We start from the raw sequence: 17758 nt of genomic DNA on the forward strand, positions 1-17758 counted from the left end.
AAAAGGGGTGAATTTTGTCTTTCTATTTGTTAATATTCAGGTTCATTAGCTTACTTACCTTAGAATTAAAGCGAGTATTTACATTTTCTTTGGGCAGTAGGGGAGAAGAATCAGTTGACCATCTGTTGAATTAGGCAGTGCGTTTCTTGACCCTGAAAAATTGGTTTATTTTCACTGAATTTGGTGTGTTCTTTAACTTATGTCTCAGACCTATTTAGAGGTAGATTTTTATCATAAGGACATGATGTATTCTAAGGCAAAAAATACAACCCCAATAAATGCTAATGTCATTCGTTCCCTTTTGCTTCTAGAACGACAGAGCATATCTTAAAATTGGAAGATCCAAACAGTTTAGAAGATGACATGGGAGTGATCGTATTAAATTTGAACCTAGTGGTAAAACAGTGTGATTTCAAGAGACACGTGAGTCTGATCCTTTTGTTCTTTTTAAAATTCTCCATTGCAGTTTTTCTTTGATAATCGGGTTACCAGGTGACTGACGTTTTTGTCATTATCTGAGTAGGGGGAGGAATTGCATAGAGACTGTAAGTTATCTGTCTGTGATAATGTACAGCCTTTTGGAAATCTGGAAAGAAAAACCCACTAAGGAATGATCTCTGTTTGGCTGGGGGTGTGAACGTGTTGCTGTTATTAAACATATGCCCTGCTTATGGTTTACTTGTAACACATCATCCAGGATACCACTTGTACTTAGTGCTGCTGTTTCCATTCACCGTTTTCTTAAGTACTAGATGGCTTAGGCATTATTCAGTCATGAAAAGCAATTTCTAGGATTTAATCGTTGTGCTGTATGTGCATTATTAAGGTGACGAATGCATCATTTCCATCTCAACTTTTTCTTTTAGCTACCACATTTTCTATTGAGAGTACTTCTGAGGCGATACACATTTTAATATTCTGTGGTCTATTACATGGAAATTTCTAGTTAATGTACTACCTATTAAAGATATCTATAGCGTCAGAAAAAAGCATTGGATTTTGTGACAATATGATCGGCCCTCTGTTTTAAGGAGCAAATAAGTGAACACAAACCATAATCTTATTTTATATTTGGGTATTATATGTTACAATTCCAAGAATGAAAATGAGAATGAAAGCATCCTTGATTGTAATTTATTTGAAAGGTATTGTAAAAGCCAATTAAAAACAGCTACTTGAGAAAGGACTAAGATACGTTAAAATTTAAACTTGATAGAATCTGGTATGAAAATCTGAAGCCTGTTTTTAAATTAGGCCTCCAATAATACTTCTTGAATTGAGTCACTGGGGTCAGTGTGGAGAATATTCTTCATTTTGACATCACCTTTGCTGTTGGTTGTAATTTATTTTCATGATGAAAATCATGAGTGATTTACTAGTGAACTTACTGAAGATAGCTTAAAGGAGTTAAAAAAAAAAACACAACTGCACTGTGACTTTTCATTTGCCAGAGGGTCAACTGCACAGTTGTTATTTTTAATTTGAATTCTTTACTTATGAGCATTTACTTGACGATAACTTTGGGAAAGTGATCTCCGTTTGTTAATGAAGAAGTGACATGATTAAAACCTGAGGCCTCAATAGCACTGATATTTTGATGTTAAAATGTCTTACATTGATGTTGAAAATAAACGCTTTTCCATCCAACCTAATGATGGAGGGGTTTCCTTTAGCTTCTCATAGTTGTGATGGCATTGCCATTGAATTCAGCCTCCGTGCATCCAGTAGGTGACCGGTTCCATGAGCTCAATGCCAGGTTAAAATGACACGCCGTGTAGATGAGCATTGTATTTGCCACATAGTTGCCCCATTGCCAGCTGGTTTATTCTGAAAATTTCTTACATATTTAAATAGGGTTTGTAAATTTGGATAATGACCTCATGAAGAGAGCTGCATAATAGCAGTCTGTGTATTCCACTTGTGGATTTTTCTGTAGTGTATTGGATCATATTTAGCAATACTACTGGCATTTAAAATATGTTGAGATATTGCCGAAATTTGGAGTTTTTAGAGAGAGCCATTTCAGTTAAAGTTTATTTCAAATTGCACAGCAATTAATACTCAATGCAGCTTGAGTTTGTTTTTGGAAAACATCTCAAAGCCTGTCTATTCAGAGTACCTAGTGAAAAGAGAGACGCTTCTCACTCAGTTTGGTCCTTCTTTCCTTTGGCTCCCCCACCCCCTGTTTTTGAGTGTTTGTCAGGTTGTATGCATTACCTATTTGGTATGATTTTTCATTTTCTTTGTTCTTTGCTTTTTGGCAGGGGGTCTAGGGCACACTATATTTACTGTGTGTGTGTATTTGTATGTATATGCACATACATGTATATACATATGTACATATACATTGCTGCTGCTGCTGAGTCACTTCAGTCGTGTCCGACTCTGTGTGACCCCATAGACGGAAGCCCACCAGGCTCCCCCGTCCCTGGGATTCTCCAGGCAAGAACACTGGAGTGGGTTGCCATTTCCTTCTCCAATGTGTGAAAGTGAAAGTTAAAAGTGAAAGTACATGTATATATTACTGTATGTATGTGTGTGTATATGTTATATGTAGTCTATGGGCTTGCAAAGGGTTGGACATGACTTAGCGACTGAACAACAATAGCAAATACATGACTACAATGGAGTATAATAATAATAATAACAATGCCTGTTCTATTTGTTCTGATTGGTCGTGTAATTTTCCTATTGATATACTTGTTCAGAGTACAACTGAGCAGGGAATAATTTATCATGGGTCATGTGTGGCTATTCAGTTTAGCATGAATATCGGGGGCTCTTTGGATAGAGTAGATATCAGAAAACACTTGTTCTTTTCCTTGAGTTTAAGTTAGTATTTAAAGATATACTTATATTGGGTTTTTTTTAACGGGAATAACCGGGGAGACTGGGGTTACTTGGAAATAATTTGTTTATAAATTTCCATTTTAAATTAAAACCTGATGGAGAGATTTCAGTTTGAATTCTCAGTTCTGTACCCGTGGTCTTTGAGCCAGTCTTTGTTGCTTTGGAGTCAAGCTGATAAAAACCTTAACATGTCTGTGAGTTGACCCTCAGGGCCAGGGCATGTGGGCATGGTGCAGTGAGAAGGTGAGACGCTGGCTGGAGCACTGATGAACCTGCCTTCTGTCTCTCTTTCTTGAAAAAGTTGGATTATAGTTACAATCACAAGCTCTGTCATCAGATTGCCTGGGTTTGAATCCCAACTCCACTGTTTTTAGTTTTGAGAAGTTAAGTGATCAGGTCAGATTCATAGAATTGCTTAACCTCTCACAACTACAAGTTCCTCATGTGTGAAATAGGGATTAAAAAAAAATCTATTTTATAGGTTTGTGAAGATCATGATGATTAAAAATAGTGCTTAGCATGGAGCAGACACTTGATATAAGGTAGTGTTAGTATTATTGTGAGCACACAGTGGTGTTCATTTTCCATTAATTTTCTTATCTGGTTTTTAGTCTTTGGGGATACAAAAATCAAATGAATTATATTTCAAAAGGCTGTTTAGAAATAGCCATGTGTATTTACAAGATAGTGATTAATTTTAGTGCTTGTTCTGGGTGAACATATTTGTTCATATGTTGTTGGGAAAATACACAAAGAGCTGATTTTAACACCCAGGTTGGAGTGTCTGTGACTCTGGGTCACATGCCGAGTGGCTGAGCTCACAGTGTCACCAGAGGCAGTGTTTTTACTGAAGAATATTTTCAAGACATTTCTGAACCATCATTTCTAGGTGTTGGTTCTGGAATATAAGTGAACTTCCCCCAAAGATGATTTGTCTTCTGGTTTGTTATTTACTGGGGAGACATATTGACAAAGCGGATAGGTTATTTGCCTAAAGGTGTTTTTTTTCCTTGTTCATAATAGTTACTATGAGCTGCTCAATTAGATTCATAATTGAGTTATAATCTGCCAAATTTATCCAGTTAGCTGGTTAACCAGCCAGAATAGAGCTTCGCAGTCCTGGACGGTGACAGGGGTAATGAGGGATTTTGTTAGGAGAGAACTTTAATTATGGACAAAATTCAGCAGCCTTAGCTCGACAAATGAAAGATCAAAAAGCGAACAGTGGTGAGGTTACCGGCTGTTGAGAATATTCTTTTCCTTCCCTCCCTCACTGCTGCATTAGCTTGTTTTTCTTAACTGTGCAGGAATGACTCCCATTGTTTTTCCTATTATTTTGAATATTGAGACTTACTTAGCAGAGGGAAACGGAATGATTTTTTTTCCTGTATCTAAGTCTACAGAAACTTAAACATGAACTAACTTTGTCCATGAACTTCTTAAACATTTTCATAACGCTCTCTGAATATTTCAAGTAAGAGAAATCTGCCCTTCCACTTTGCTTTTAGAGGTAAAATTATAGTGTTTTCAGGCAAATAAAAACGTAAATGTGTCTTGTAAGGACTGAGTAGTGTTATGTGTCCTTTACTTTTCATTTTTGAATTCAGTGAGAAATGGTGTAACACAACCATGGAAATGTGATTTTCCTAGGTTTCTAACTATCTTCATGGTCTGTGTGTTTTCTCTAACCTCAGAATGTGAGTGTCAGTTGTTTGAATGCAGTCTGCGCCATCTAACTAGCATAATAACACGATCATGTTGTTAACAATTCCATTTCTCTCTTTTATTTTGCCGTTTTCACCATCCAATGGACGGAATCCTTAGCGTTGGTCAAATCGGAAGCGGTTAAGTGCCAGCAAGGTAAATATAGCTGTTTTCTCTCTTTTCATCACGTGGTTCATTTTTGTAGTGGAGGCAAATGTAGACATGACCGATACCATCCAACCTTTCCATGTAAAGGCTTTAATTCCCTCTGACTGCTGATACTAATAAAAAGGAAACATACACTCTTTTACATTTTATTTAATAACAGCAGAGCCAGACGTTAGACTTCTGCTTGTTTTAGAGGTGAACTTTTATGTGTGCCGGCCATGTTAGAATGTTACACTTCAGGATGGAATGGGGACACATGTACACCCAAGGCTGATTCATGTCAATGTATGGCAAAAACCACAGCAATATTGTAGAAAAATTAGCCTCCAAGTAAATAAATAAATTAAAAAAAAGAATGTTACACTTCATTAAGCGTGAATTATTTGTAGCTGCAGTGCAGTTAGACTTAGTCCTTTAGAAAGTTATTTACCGTTAGGTAGAAGCTGATTTTGGTGCTATAAGGGCAATGAAAAGATTGAGAAGAATATGTGGTATATTTTATAAGTCTTTTTTATACTATTTCTATTTTGCCATGTATTTGTTTATTTTTGTGAGTGTTTCTTTGTCTCTTTAAAGATTTCTCCATGAAAAATAGTTCTGTGCAATTGAAGGTAGGGATGTGTTATCAATTCCTCAGGTTCTGAAGGTAATACATTGTCACTGAAGTGACTAAATGTGAAAATTCATGTAATGTAAACAAATCCCAAAAAACTCTGTATAACTTACTTTAGTAGCTCTGCTACTTTCAGAAGAGGAATAATCAAGATGCAGGTGCCTGCAGGTGTCTGTGTGTTAGGGGAGGGCACGTGGGCAAGCTCTGTATATGCATTTATTTATACACATACACCTGTACACAGATGTATACCAGTTCTCATTTCTCACCTGTAGTTGTTTACTTCGCTATAAAATAAGGAGATTGAAGCAAAGATTTTGTGTTTTATAAGAGCGTGTGTATGTGTGAGAGAGAGAGAGATCTGTAACCTGCCTAGTCATTTAGGAACGTAAACTTTCTAAGGCTTGATTTTTAAAATCCAGAGCAATCAAAGTTCTGACTCTTCCTAAAATGTATATCCTTTGCATTTGGGGAGCCCTTTAAAAATAACCAGGCTAAGCTTTTCTTTTTTTTCTTTTACTTAGCTTTGTTTTAATCCTACCTGTTCGCTGGGTTTTCAGAACTCTGGTTCTTTTTAGAAATAAAATTAAGAGGCAATAAATAATCATGTGAAGTCGTCTCAAAAATCCCTCCAACTTTTGTCTTACTCCTTTATAGTCACTAGAGGGTAGGAGAACATCATTCTCTCCGCAGAAGGGAGCTGGCTCTCCCTCTCGTGTTTTAAGCGTTGCTGTAACCATCCGGAGCAGTAAAGTTTCCCAGCATGCTCCGGCGAAACCTGACAAAGCAGTATTTTCTCGTTTATTGATTCTGCTGCTGCACTAAAACACTGGTACTGTACATCAATAACCATCTTTAGTTAGGGAGCTCCGGCCTGTGGAAGAGTGCTGGCAGTTTGTGGAAGAACATAAAGGCTAGAAAGAAAAATTGTGAGCTTGGGGAATATTGGAGTCTAGGGAGGACAGGAGAGGTTAGGAAGAATGGCCCAAGGAATGAAGAGAGGAGAAAAAATGTTGACGGCCAGGATAAAGATATCAAAAATATGAAAGGAACGGAGGATCCTGGAGAGCAGTATTTATATCTGTACTGCGGAGCGGTGTCTTACCACTGAGCTGTTGTTTTCTTTTTTCCCTCTCATTGTAGTTTCTAGAATTTTGACTTCAGGGCACTGGGCTCAGAGACTTAATAAATGCCTGCACCTAGTACACAGTGTTTCATAAAACCTTTGATGAATAGAGGTCACTGAAAGCTACTTATGATCATGTATGAGAGATGCAATTTATGAATTGGTGCAGAATTTCAATTGTTAGGGTGACTTTTTGCTACTTAGAGTCTGCAGTTATAGAGGGAAAAGTGAGATAACTTCTAATTTAGCTCATAAAAGTGAGTCACAAGGAAAATCTATAGTCTCTGATTAACTCTCTGTAAAAGTAGTTAAAATACCCTGATCAGTCTCTCTGGGTAGTTTTAAACTATAAACTGCCTTTTTAGGATTTCCATTTAAAAATTAGAAAGCAGAAATTTAACATAAAGAAGATTATTTAATCTGAGTATATAAAATTTTGCTAGTTCTAAGTGATGTATTACCTATAAAATGTCATTGACTCTTTCACCTCAATCTTACTCTTATAATAACTTTATTTAAATAACTGCTTCTTAAACTCGTAAGTTTATAATTTTGCATTACCCAGAGTGGCAGTCTTCGTGGACTGTCTTCTAAAGCGTTTCCTTGAATTTTTTTTTTTTTTTTTTTTGGCTGCAGCATGTGGCTTGTGGGCTTAGTTCCCTGACCAGGGATTGAACGTGTGTCCTCAGCACTGAGAGCACAGAGTCCTAGCCACCGGAATACCAAGGACTACCCCGTTTCCTTGGTTTTGCTACTGACCTTGGTTTTAATACAGTGACTACGTAGAGATTGCCTGTGAAAGTAGTTTTAGCTTTCATGCAAAAGCCTTTGTTTACCTTCGACTGAGCATTTTAAAGAGAGAGCTGAAAATCTGATCTAAAAGGGCCTGAATCAGATAACTGCTTCTTTTCAGATTTTCCCTTTGCATAATCTTTTCTGTGAATAGATCTATTTCCATACCTTCCTCCTCTCTAATGTGCGTCACAGTTACAGAGCTAGAGAATTAACACCGGTTACTTCTCTTATGTCAGATAGTCTAATGGGGTAGAACATGATGATAAAAAGTGGAATTGGTAGGTCACTGATGTTTTCAGAAAATCTGCAACTGTACACACCCCCCTTTCATTTGGGACGGTATTATGGGTGCCCATGTACCCTTTGAGTTACAGGTTTTCTTTATTTTAGATAATTTACACCAAGATAAGTGTTTATTGTCATATGGCTCATCTTTTGACCTATTGTTTTATGCAGTTATATGACAGCCATTTCAGGTAAAAGACATCCCTGTATAGGGCAGCATTTTCTCAGTATGAAATTAGTTGATTGGTGGTTTCACTGTTGGGTGTGTTTGGCTTCATGTTCATTCAGCAAGGTTCCCCGTTATCACTGAGACTGATCACTGCAGGATGCATTTTCTCTGTGCCTCTGTCAGGTGGCCTCTGACTGGCTGAGAGGGAGGGGCAGGATGCTGCAGGGGGGACAAGGAAGAAGTCAGGGCCTTTCTCCCCTTTCTCTGATTCACGTGGTGTCTATCTTTGTCCCTTCCACTAGCCAGCCCTGCTGTGGTTTCTGCTTCTCCCAGGTACCTCTGACCTGAGCAGTTACTTTCTCTCTCTAGCCCAGGGGTCACTGAACTGCAGCCTGAGTGCAAAATCCAACCCTGTATCTGCTTCTGCAAATACAATTTGATTGGAGTGTCTCTGTGCTCACCAATGTGTGCATTGCCCCTGGCTGGCAGGGCGGAGCAGAGTACTTGGGACAGAGCCTAATTCTTACTACCTGGAACTTAACAGAAAATTGCACCACCCCTCCACCCCCCCACCACCACCCCCAGCCTAAAAGTGCTGGCCACTTCCTGCTGTTGCTAACCTTAGCTTTTCTTCCTATGTTCTATTTGGCATCCCAGCATTGTATTATATTATGTTATGTTATATTATATTAAATATATTGTGTGCTCAGTCACTCAGATGCGTCTGACTCTTCTGTGACCCCATGGACTGTAGCCCGCCAGGCTCCTCTGTCCATGGGATTCTCCAGGCAAGAATACTGGAGTGTGTAGCCCTTCCCTTCTCCGGGAGATCTTCCCAACCCAGGGATTGAACCCAGGTCTCCTGCATTTGCAGACAGATATTTGGCTGTCTAAGCCACCGGGGAAGTTGGGAAAACTTAAATTGAAAGAGAACAGTCAAAGAATTTGGAGAGAAGATTGTTCAATCTGTCTGCCTGCTATCTATCTATCCATCCGTCTGTCTGTCATGATGTGCTTGATGAGCAGAGCCCAGGTGAGAACCAGAAGGAAGTTCTGATGCTTGTCTTGTCTGTCATATAGTTTTGAGTTGAGAGGAAGCTATTTAAAGTGGAAGAAATGCCTCTTCTCCACCTTAGATGTAAATACTCTCTGTCACTGCTCCTCTTTCCCTCCTTGAACTCATTTCTCTGTTGGTGAAATGAGTTATTTCGCCAATTTCACCCTTATTACACTGTTGGTCCTGGAAGTAGTACAAGCAAAACCCTTTGCAAGAAGTGTGGTCTACTTGTGGAACCAAAATGAGAGTATCGTGCCTGGACCACTTTCCCAATTAATAGAGTGCTTTTTGTTCTGTTGTTTTCCATTCTCACACGTTATTCACTGAACTCAAATGCCTATCCATAGTATCACCCATTACTGTTTTGTTTTCTTGGTTAAATTTAAAGGATTGGAGGATGGTATATCCCAAACAGCCACGTATATTCATATGTCTGTTTCTATCTTTATATCTATATATATCTGCCTAATTTTTTGTGTATCTATATGCCTATCTATCCCTTATCTACCTACTTATTATCTCCCTTTCCATCTAGAAGTAATACTGCTGAATATCTTAACCTCAATGTTTTTGCTACATTGTTATGAAGTCTAGGCCAGCATTATCCTAGACAGAATAGTTTCTAGAGGTCTTCCTCATTTCTGGGAGCCTCAGTCATGCTCAGCTAAGGCCATGAATTCTCAAACCTTGTGTATCTCCAGCCCAGAAGAATGGAGCCACATTTCACAAATCTGTCATCTCAGTGACATTAGAATCACTTTTGTCCAAAAACTTCTCACTGAGCACATACTGTATTGGCAGGAATACTGTCCTGAGACTTCAGAGATGAGTGAGATTTGGATGTCATAACTGATGCGGTATTAGGGGAGATGGAACAGTGGAAACAGTGACAGACTTTATTTTCTTAGGCTCCAAAATCACTGCAGGTGGTGACTGTAGTCATGAAATTAAAAGACGCTTGCTCCTTGGAAGAAAAGCTATGACCAACCTAGACAGCATATTAAAAAGCAAAGACATTACTTTTCTGACAAAGGTCCATCTAGTCAAAGCTATGTTTTTTCCAGTAGTCATGTATGGATGTGAGAGTTGGACCATAAAGAAAGCTGAGCACCGAAGAATTGATGCTTTCTTACTGTGGTGTTGGAGAAAACTCTTGAGAGTCCCTTGGACTGCAAGGAGATCCAACCAGTCCATCCTAAAGGAGATCAGTCCTAGGTGTTCATTGGAAGGACTGATGCTGAAGCTGAAACTCCAGTACTTTGGCAACCTGATGTGAAGAACTGACTTGTTAGAAAAGATCCTGATGTTGGGAAAGATTGAAGGCAGGAAGAGAAGGGGAGGACAGAGGATGAGATGATTGGATGGCATCACCAACTCGATGGCCATGAGTTTGAGCAAGCTCTGGGGGTTGTTGATGGACAGGGAGGCCTGGTGTGCTGCAGTCCATGGGGTCACAAAGAGTCGGACACAACTGAGCGACTGAACTGAACTGATTAGGAGAGATGAGAGTAGACGGGTGGAGTATTCAGAGACTAGATCCTTATCTTGACCTTGCAGGTGGGTTGAAGAGTGGAGAACTGAGAACCATATTTCAGAGAAAGCAGACAGGAGTGAATCTCACCAAGTGAGGACGAGGAGGAAGTTCATTGAGACATGATGCTCACAAAATAATGTGTGTGGCAAGCACTTCAGACTCTGTGTGTCAGTTCCGAAGTTGAGCTCTCTCAACCAGCAGTGTCAGCACCACCCGGAAATCGTTTGAATGCAGATATTTCTGGGCCTCCATCTCAAGCCTCTCAGATCAGAAACTCTGGAAATGGAACCCAGCCGCCTATTAGTGAGCCTTCTGGGTGACCTGGAAGCATGTTTATGTTTGGGAACCACTGGTGTGGAGTAGGGGGTGGCGTGGGATGCTGGGAAAATAGGAGGGGAAGCCAGGGATGTCAGAGGGGCAGGCCTTGTAGAACTGCAGGGAACGCTGCTGGATCTTAGATTCCTGGGGTTGGATTGAGGCAGGCAAGGTGCCTAGGGTGAAACGTGAGAAGGCACTGGGGCTCTGGGCCAGCCCTGCCCTCACAGAAGCCTGAGCATGAACACCTCCTTAAGCGTTTCATCCTGAATGCCTCTCTCGACTCACCCTAGTCCTAGTCCTGCTTAGGGGTGCCCTTGACCTATTTTAAGTGAAGGAGAGCCATAGAAATGCAGACTACAGGAGTTAAGGCCTGCAAATCAAGAAATAACAAAGGCCTACTCTAGAGCACAGGGAACTCTGCTCACTGTTATGTGGCAGCCTGGATGGGACGGGAGTTTAGGGGAGAATGGATACATATATATGTATAGCTGAGTCCCTTCGCTGTCTACCTGAAACCATCACAACATTGTTAATTGGCTATATTCTAATATAAAATGAAAAGGTAAAACAAATAAAAGAAATACTAACTGATGATTATCGCAGATGAACCTACCATTTAATTTTGAGCTTCCTAGAGGTCATGGTGAAAAGTGACTTATTTACTCACATGGCCTTCATTTTTTTCCTCCTCGGGCCAGAACCCTGAGGGTCATTGGGTATTTATAGACTTTATCAATTTTTAAAAAATCTTCTCATAATCTAATTTTTAAGTTCAAACATCAAGTGAGGATAGTCCCTCTTAATTAAAAAAATGTAATCCTTTAATATCTTTGCACACACAGATTATTCATGTCCTTAGAACTATGATATAGTTTTCATCTATAAATATGTCTCATCTTCCATGTCCATGCCTCTGTGGGAAAGTTAAAAGGCTCGCTTTATATCCCGTGCAAAAATGTGTGTGTCATTCTAGGAGAATTTGTGCCTCCAGGGTTCTCTTCAGATGATATAAGGAACTGCCAAGTAGGAGCTTTCTGGAAGCCTGTTGCATGAGTGTATGGATCTTCTCATGTCATGCTATAAAAGCTGTTGACAATGAGCAGTAGTTTTACATGTTGAAAAAGCTTGAAAGGAATATTTCCTGGAAAGCTTTTATAGGCTGCGTCTTCTCCCTTCGTTTTTCTAAGCATTGACAATATAGTTGGAATCTTGCTTTACTCTTCAATTTGCTTACAAAGTTAGTTCATTTTTGTTTATGCATTTGTCTCCATTGACTCCCTACTTCCTCACAATGACTCAGGGAAAGATAATTAATGAGAATCAGAATAAGATGTATTGGCAACATGGGAACACGTATTTTTAAATTTCCATCACTGAGATGATCTAAAAAGTACTCATACAGTAATTGGTGCCACTAAGGTAGGCCTACTGGGAAAACCTTTTAAAAACTTTTTTTTCAGTGCCCCTAATTTTAATTTTACTTTTAAAAAATGTTTTGGTATTTTTTGCCACCCAAGGGAATGCTTTGAATTGTTACCTAGGGGTATTGTTCGGCATAGTTAATTATGAATGGTGGTATCACTAGAGAAAGAAATGGCTATCCACTCCAGTATTCTTGCCTGGAAAATCCCACGGACAGAGCAAGGTGGTGGGCTACAGTCCATGCAAAGAGTCGGACATGACTTAATGACTAAACAACAGCAATCACTGACTTATCACATTGCTTCTGATGACTGTAGGTCTTTCCCCTGCTCCTGGACTCTGTGCCTCCCTGTCAGGATCCTTCTTTATACCTGACTTTTCTGCTGTTCTTCCTGGCTTGGGATGGACAGACACATCAAGCTGTTACGTCCACCATTCTAGGGTTTCCTTTGTAACCGTGCTGAGTAGTTGTCCTGGAATCCACTTTGCCATCTTCACAGCATGCTGCTTGGCCAGAATCCTCCAATAATGTTTGTTTGCCAGTCTGTAATCCTTTTTTTTTATTTTTATGTCCCAGGAAGGCGAATCTATTTACTGTTTCTTTCTTCTGGGCTCTGCTTGGTCGTCATTGCTACACATGGACTTTCTCTAGCTGCGATGACCGGAGGGAGGCTCCTCTCTAGTTGAGGTGCATGGCCTTCTCATCGCAGCGGCTTCTCTCCTTGTGGAGCACGGCTCCAGGGTGAGCAGTCTTCAGGAGCTGTGGCATCTCCCCAGACCAGGGATGGAAGCCCCATCCGCTGCATTGACAGGTGGATTCTTAACCACTGGACCACCAGGAAAGTCCCATCCACTGTTCTGAGTCTATTCCTAGATCAGAAGCTCCTGAGAATTTTCCACCTGCTGCAAGTGAGCAGAAAAGCCCCACAGCCTGTACCTTCCGTCTTTCTCCCTTCTTTCTCTTCCTGTGAAATTTTCATGACCTGGGAGTAAATTAATGTTTTGGAATCTGTTTCATTTTTTACAAAAGTTAGTATGTTTCTAAGTTAAATATCCCAACTTGTTTTCCCTTAGTCATAACTAAGTTGCACGTTTCAGGAAAGAGTCACTCTTTCCGGGAGTAGATTTGGCATGGGTGGGGGCCTTCGGAAGAGAGCCGATGAATGAATCCACATAGAAATAGTAAAAGGTTCTGATCCTCTGGGAGGAAGGAGAAAAATAGCAAAACCCTGCTGGGCTCAATTTTATCCATTATGTCTGCTGAGAAATTAGGGTCAGGACCCAGAAGCTTTGTTCTATCTCCTGGTGTTTGTTTCAGCTTAGGTGGGGTGGGTTTCTCCCTTTGATGGGTCATTTCCTTCTCTCCTTTCACATTCCAGGCTGCATTAAGATGACAAATTTCACTTACAGGGCTCGGGCACAGGCATGAAAACTTGAGCTATTGAGCTAACAGTGTGAGTGCAGAGGAGTCAATTTATGGTGGGGAGAATTGGGGTGTTTGAGGAACGCAAAAGTTCTGGAGAACCCAGCTCTGCATCTGAGCACAGACAGGATGGTCCAGGTGCCAACCCCCACCCCAGACCCTGCCTCTTAAACCTCATCACAAGTCTCAGGGTGGAAGAGAAATGCGCAAGTGATTAAGAAACGTGTTTAAAGCTCATGCTCACATCCTAGACTGCATCGCTTGCAGATGAAACTTTTTTTTGGACATAACCTCGTAGAGGGCTTTGCAGAAATATTTAGGGTGAAATACGTAGAATAAAAGTCCTGTGTCCTTTTCTATCTGTGAAGTGTGCAATAAATACTTCTCTTTTCCTACCCCACCTTTAGCAAGGGAAAAAAAAATCTTGGATGGCGAAGAGCAAGTCCATCACATCAAACATGACTGCATTAAATGCTAAAATGTTCAAAGTCCGACTGAGATAGATAAAGGCTTTGATGGAAAGTGGATATTTCCCAGGGACATTACAAGCAATAATCCAGATGTTAGAGTGTAATGCAACGAGTGTCCCTGGATTGATCAGGAGCTCCAGCCAAGCCTGGCCTGGTGTAGGCCTTTGCTTTGCCCTCCCATGCTGTTCCGCCATATGGAACCTATCTCTGGGCCCCGTTAATAACCAGCTTTGGATTCCATTTTCACAGAGCTCATAGAGCTAAGTGGGGCTGTTTTATGGACAAGTTAGATAGAAGCCTTTCCAAGATAAACATCCAATTTGAAATTAGGACATACCAAGCCACAAAATTATTTTAGGGCATATTTCATGGAAACACTGCCATTTTTCTTAGGCAATTGCCAGACTGTAGGATGCCCTTTGATCCCTTGTGGACATTACTCCCTTCTTTATAAAAAGGATTTTGAAATAGTTGCAGTGTTTAGGGAGGAATATATCTGTCGGAACTTTGAAGCATGGCCCTGGGACAGGTCATGCTTCAGCTTATTTGTTGGCAAGTCAAACTTTAAGAAGAAGAAACAGAAAAAGAAAGTGCAGCAGGATGTGTGAATCAAATTCTCGTTTTCTTTTTAAAGATGGAAGTTTTCAGCCTGTGTGCTTAGTAAGCTAGAGAATGTTTTAAAAGTATCTGTATGCACACACATAGAGTATAAACACATCTACATATGTATTTATATATGTACCTGTCTACATTCTGATGGTATGCATTGTTTTTAACAAATACAGAGTTACTTAACCTTATTTCATAGCTTTTCATGATTGAATGTATTCTTTGTATAACTCAACTTCTGATAGAAGTTAGAGAAAGAATTGTTCCTGTTTTCAAGAAGAGAGGGTTCTTTTTTAAACAAATTATTTTCCCGTCTCCCTTTTCTGTTCTGTTTCTGCACCTTCAAACCTGTGTATGTGTGTATGTGAATTCCAGTTTCCAGATAAAAGCAACACAAATATGAAATTAGGAGTATACATTTCCGTAAAATATTTTTGTTTAAGGAAATCGTACAATGACCCAAACGCTCGGCATTATTGCATCATTTATTAAGAGGGGTGGAGTGACGTGTGTTGGATGAGGTAAGCTGGCATGTAATTAACCCAGCACTGACATACCATTCGTTGTGATAAATTGTGAGTAACCAGTGTCCAAGCAAATTGATGCCTAAATGATCTCAAAGATATAGTGAGCAGATGACAGGAATGAATATATAGTGTTAGAAATTCATTGCTCTACTGTGATGCTTGACACCATCTACGTTCTTCAGCCCATTTATTTCTCCCTCAAATTAAGCCGTCCACCCGTGTGCCATCTCACTTACCATGGAGAATGTGAATGAATTCTGCCAACCGAACACAGTCTGTGGATCAGGTCAGGGATTCTCACTCAAAAAAACTCACCATAAAAAGACATTGTCAAGACCTTCAGGGTGTTTAACAATGTTAAAGGAATAGATGTTACTTGTGTTGAGTGTGATCATGGCATGGTGCTTATGTAAAAACAGATAAGTATTTTGCTTTCAGATATTTCAGCCAGAGAAAACATTAGGGAAGCAGGGAAAGATGTAATAAGATGACAAAATGTGTTGAATAAGCACATCGAGGTTTGTTGTGCTGGTCTCTTTGTGTGTGTGTTTGAAGATTTACATAATGGAAATTAAAAATAAAGTGTGTTTGTCCTCTTTATAATTTAATTATAGGGGATATTTGCCTTTTTCTATATTCTGTTTAAGCTGCGTGTGATGTAGAAAAGGAAAAAAAATAATAAGGAAACAGTTACTGAACACTTACTGGGTCCCAGGCCCTAGTCTGTGTTTTTTATCCAACCTTCCCCTCCCACCAGATCTGCAAAGTTTGTTTGGCTGTCAAGCTGATTATAGGCTGTCTCTGACCTGTGACTCTTGCAGTACTATTAGGCTTTTTTTGGTCCCCTAAGGGATAAGGCTCAGCAGGAAAGAGTCTGCCTGCAGTGCAGAAGATACAGGAGACTCAGGTTCGATCCCTGGGTTGGGAAGATTACCTGGAGGAGGAAATGGCAACCCACTCCAGTATTCTTGCCTGGGGAATCCCATGGACAAAGAGGCCTATGGGCTAGCAAAGGAGTTGGACACGACTTAGTGACTGAGCACATCAAGAAATAAAGGGAGGCGGGGACGGATTCAAGTGTGAAGGATAGACTCAAAGCCGTAATTTCAATGCCCAGAGGTAGTTTGTTTCCCTGCAGAGCAGCGCCTGGTTCCTATGTCTCTGTTTCCCAGAGTGCCTCTCTTCCCTTCCTACTATCAGAGTAGCCAAAGGCCCATTTGGAAGGTTCTACCAGAGCGTGTGCGGCTGGGAGTGAGGGCCGGTGCCAGGTGCAGGTGTTGTTTGAGTCCATCCTTCACTGGAGGTTCCAAGGCCAGTGCTGGAGAAGGAAGTCATGTAACTGTGGTTGCCGGTTTGCAGAGCCAGTGAGGAATATTAACACATTCACCAGGCAGGGAGTGCTGTTTCTCATGAATATTGAAAGCTGGACCACCCCCTCTGACCACCAAAGTCACACTCAAGAATTATCAGCAAGTTTATATGTCATCTTTATTTCTTTGCTTTAGTCCTCTTTGATACGCAACCTCCGGCTCTCAGAGTCCTTGAAAAAGAACCAACTCTGGAATGGGATTATAAGTATAACTTTGTTGGAAGGAAGGAATGTCTCAGGCGGAAGCGTGGCAGAGATGTTTGTCCAGTTAAAGTTGGGAGATCAGAGGTATAAAAGTAAGGTAAGTTCTGTCAATTCCTTAAGGAGAACAGTGTCTTTAAGATGAAAACAATGGGGAAAAAATGTATGTTTTCCCCCTCTAAACTTTGCAAGAATAGAATTTATTTTTAACTCACCTGTGTGAATTAGGAGCACCCCAGAAAACAAAATAAATGTAGACAGATGCTGTCTGTTAATATGGACATTTGATTGCTTAGTGTCATTTATTTTAATATAGTCACTGGAGCTAGAGAAAGCTTATTAAACTATAGATTTGAATGCCTGGCTTATTTTCATTTTGAAAATAAACAACTGTGTTTCAGAGATTGTGCTGAAAAGGATTACTAAATGTTTTCAGAAATCCTGCAAAAATAAAATAGTGTAATATGTTATAGTTGAATTAAAATACTTGAGTTAAACTAACTAAACATATTTTCAAAATTATACACTCCTGGATCTCTCTAACTTGTTGGTATGAACACCAGAAATAGACATCTAATACTGCTGTTTTCTTGCTCTGATTTTTTTTTTAAAGCTATCTAAAAGTATTAAAAGTGATTTGTTTTGAACAAAAGTAATAGCTTTTTTTTTTTTTAAGCTGTCTTTAAAAATCAATCATCTTATTCCACTGATCCAAATTCCATTTAATTTTTAATCTCAGTAATTCGGTGTGGTTTTTATTTCAAAAACCCTAGTCTCCAAACCATGGTAATTAATTAGTTTTACATAACTATCAGACAGGAATATTTCCTATGTTTTATGGATTGAGGGAACTAGGGTACTTGAAAGTTAAGTCACTTGCCAAAAGCCACATAGGAAGAAAAACATCAGAGTGGAAGACTTTGAAAATAGGCCCGAGGGTATTTGCAGTTGGGGCTTTCCAGTGTAGCGGACTTAACTGAAGCAGACCAGTTGGAGAATGACTTAGTGGGACAAGAGGTTGTCTCTGCTGCACAAATTTCCGTGCAAAATCAAACGTTAAAGGTCATTTACTTCAGCACAACGAGTAGAGAAGTAAGCTTATATTGACGAATCATTGA

At 39.9% G+C, this 17758-nt stretch overlaps 1 protein-coding gene across 3 annotated transcripts in view; it reads left to right on the forward strand.

The window, feature by feature from the left end:
* MCTP2 (multiple C2 and transmembrane domain containing 2) overlaps positions 1 to 17758 on the forward strand; it is a 284499-nt gene that overhangs the window by 113691 nt on the left and 153050 nt on the right. For 2 of the 3 annotated variants that reach the window (XM_055417730.2, XM_088829687.1), the window contains exons 7-9: positions 312 to 423; positions 4675 to 4710; positions 16576 to 16740. In XM_055417730.2, coding sequence (XP_055273705.2) covers positions 312 to 423; positions 4675 to 4710; positions 16576 to 16740 — 313 coding nt within the window. Of the gene's footprint in view, positions 1 to 311; positions 424 to 4674; positions 4711 to 16575; positions 16741 to 17758 lie in introns of those variants that run through there. The other variant, XM_088829688.1, reaches the window with a different exon arrangement.

The sequence above is a fragment of the Moschus berezovskii genome, chromosome 21, assembly GCF_049115385.1.
Source record: "Moschus berezovskii isolate FMDL1 chromosome 21, NW_MosBer_1.0, whole genome shotgun sequence".
NCBI classification, from domain to species: Eukaryota; Metazoa; Chordata; class Mammalia; order Artiodactyla; family Moschidae; genus Moschus; species Moschus berezovskii.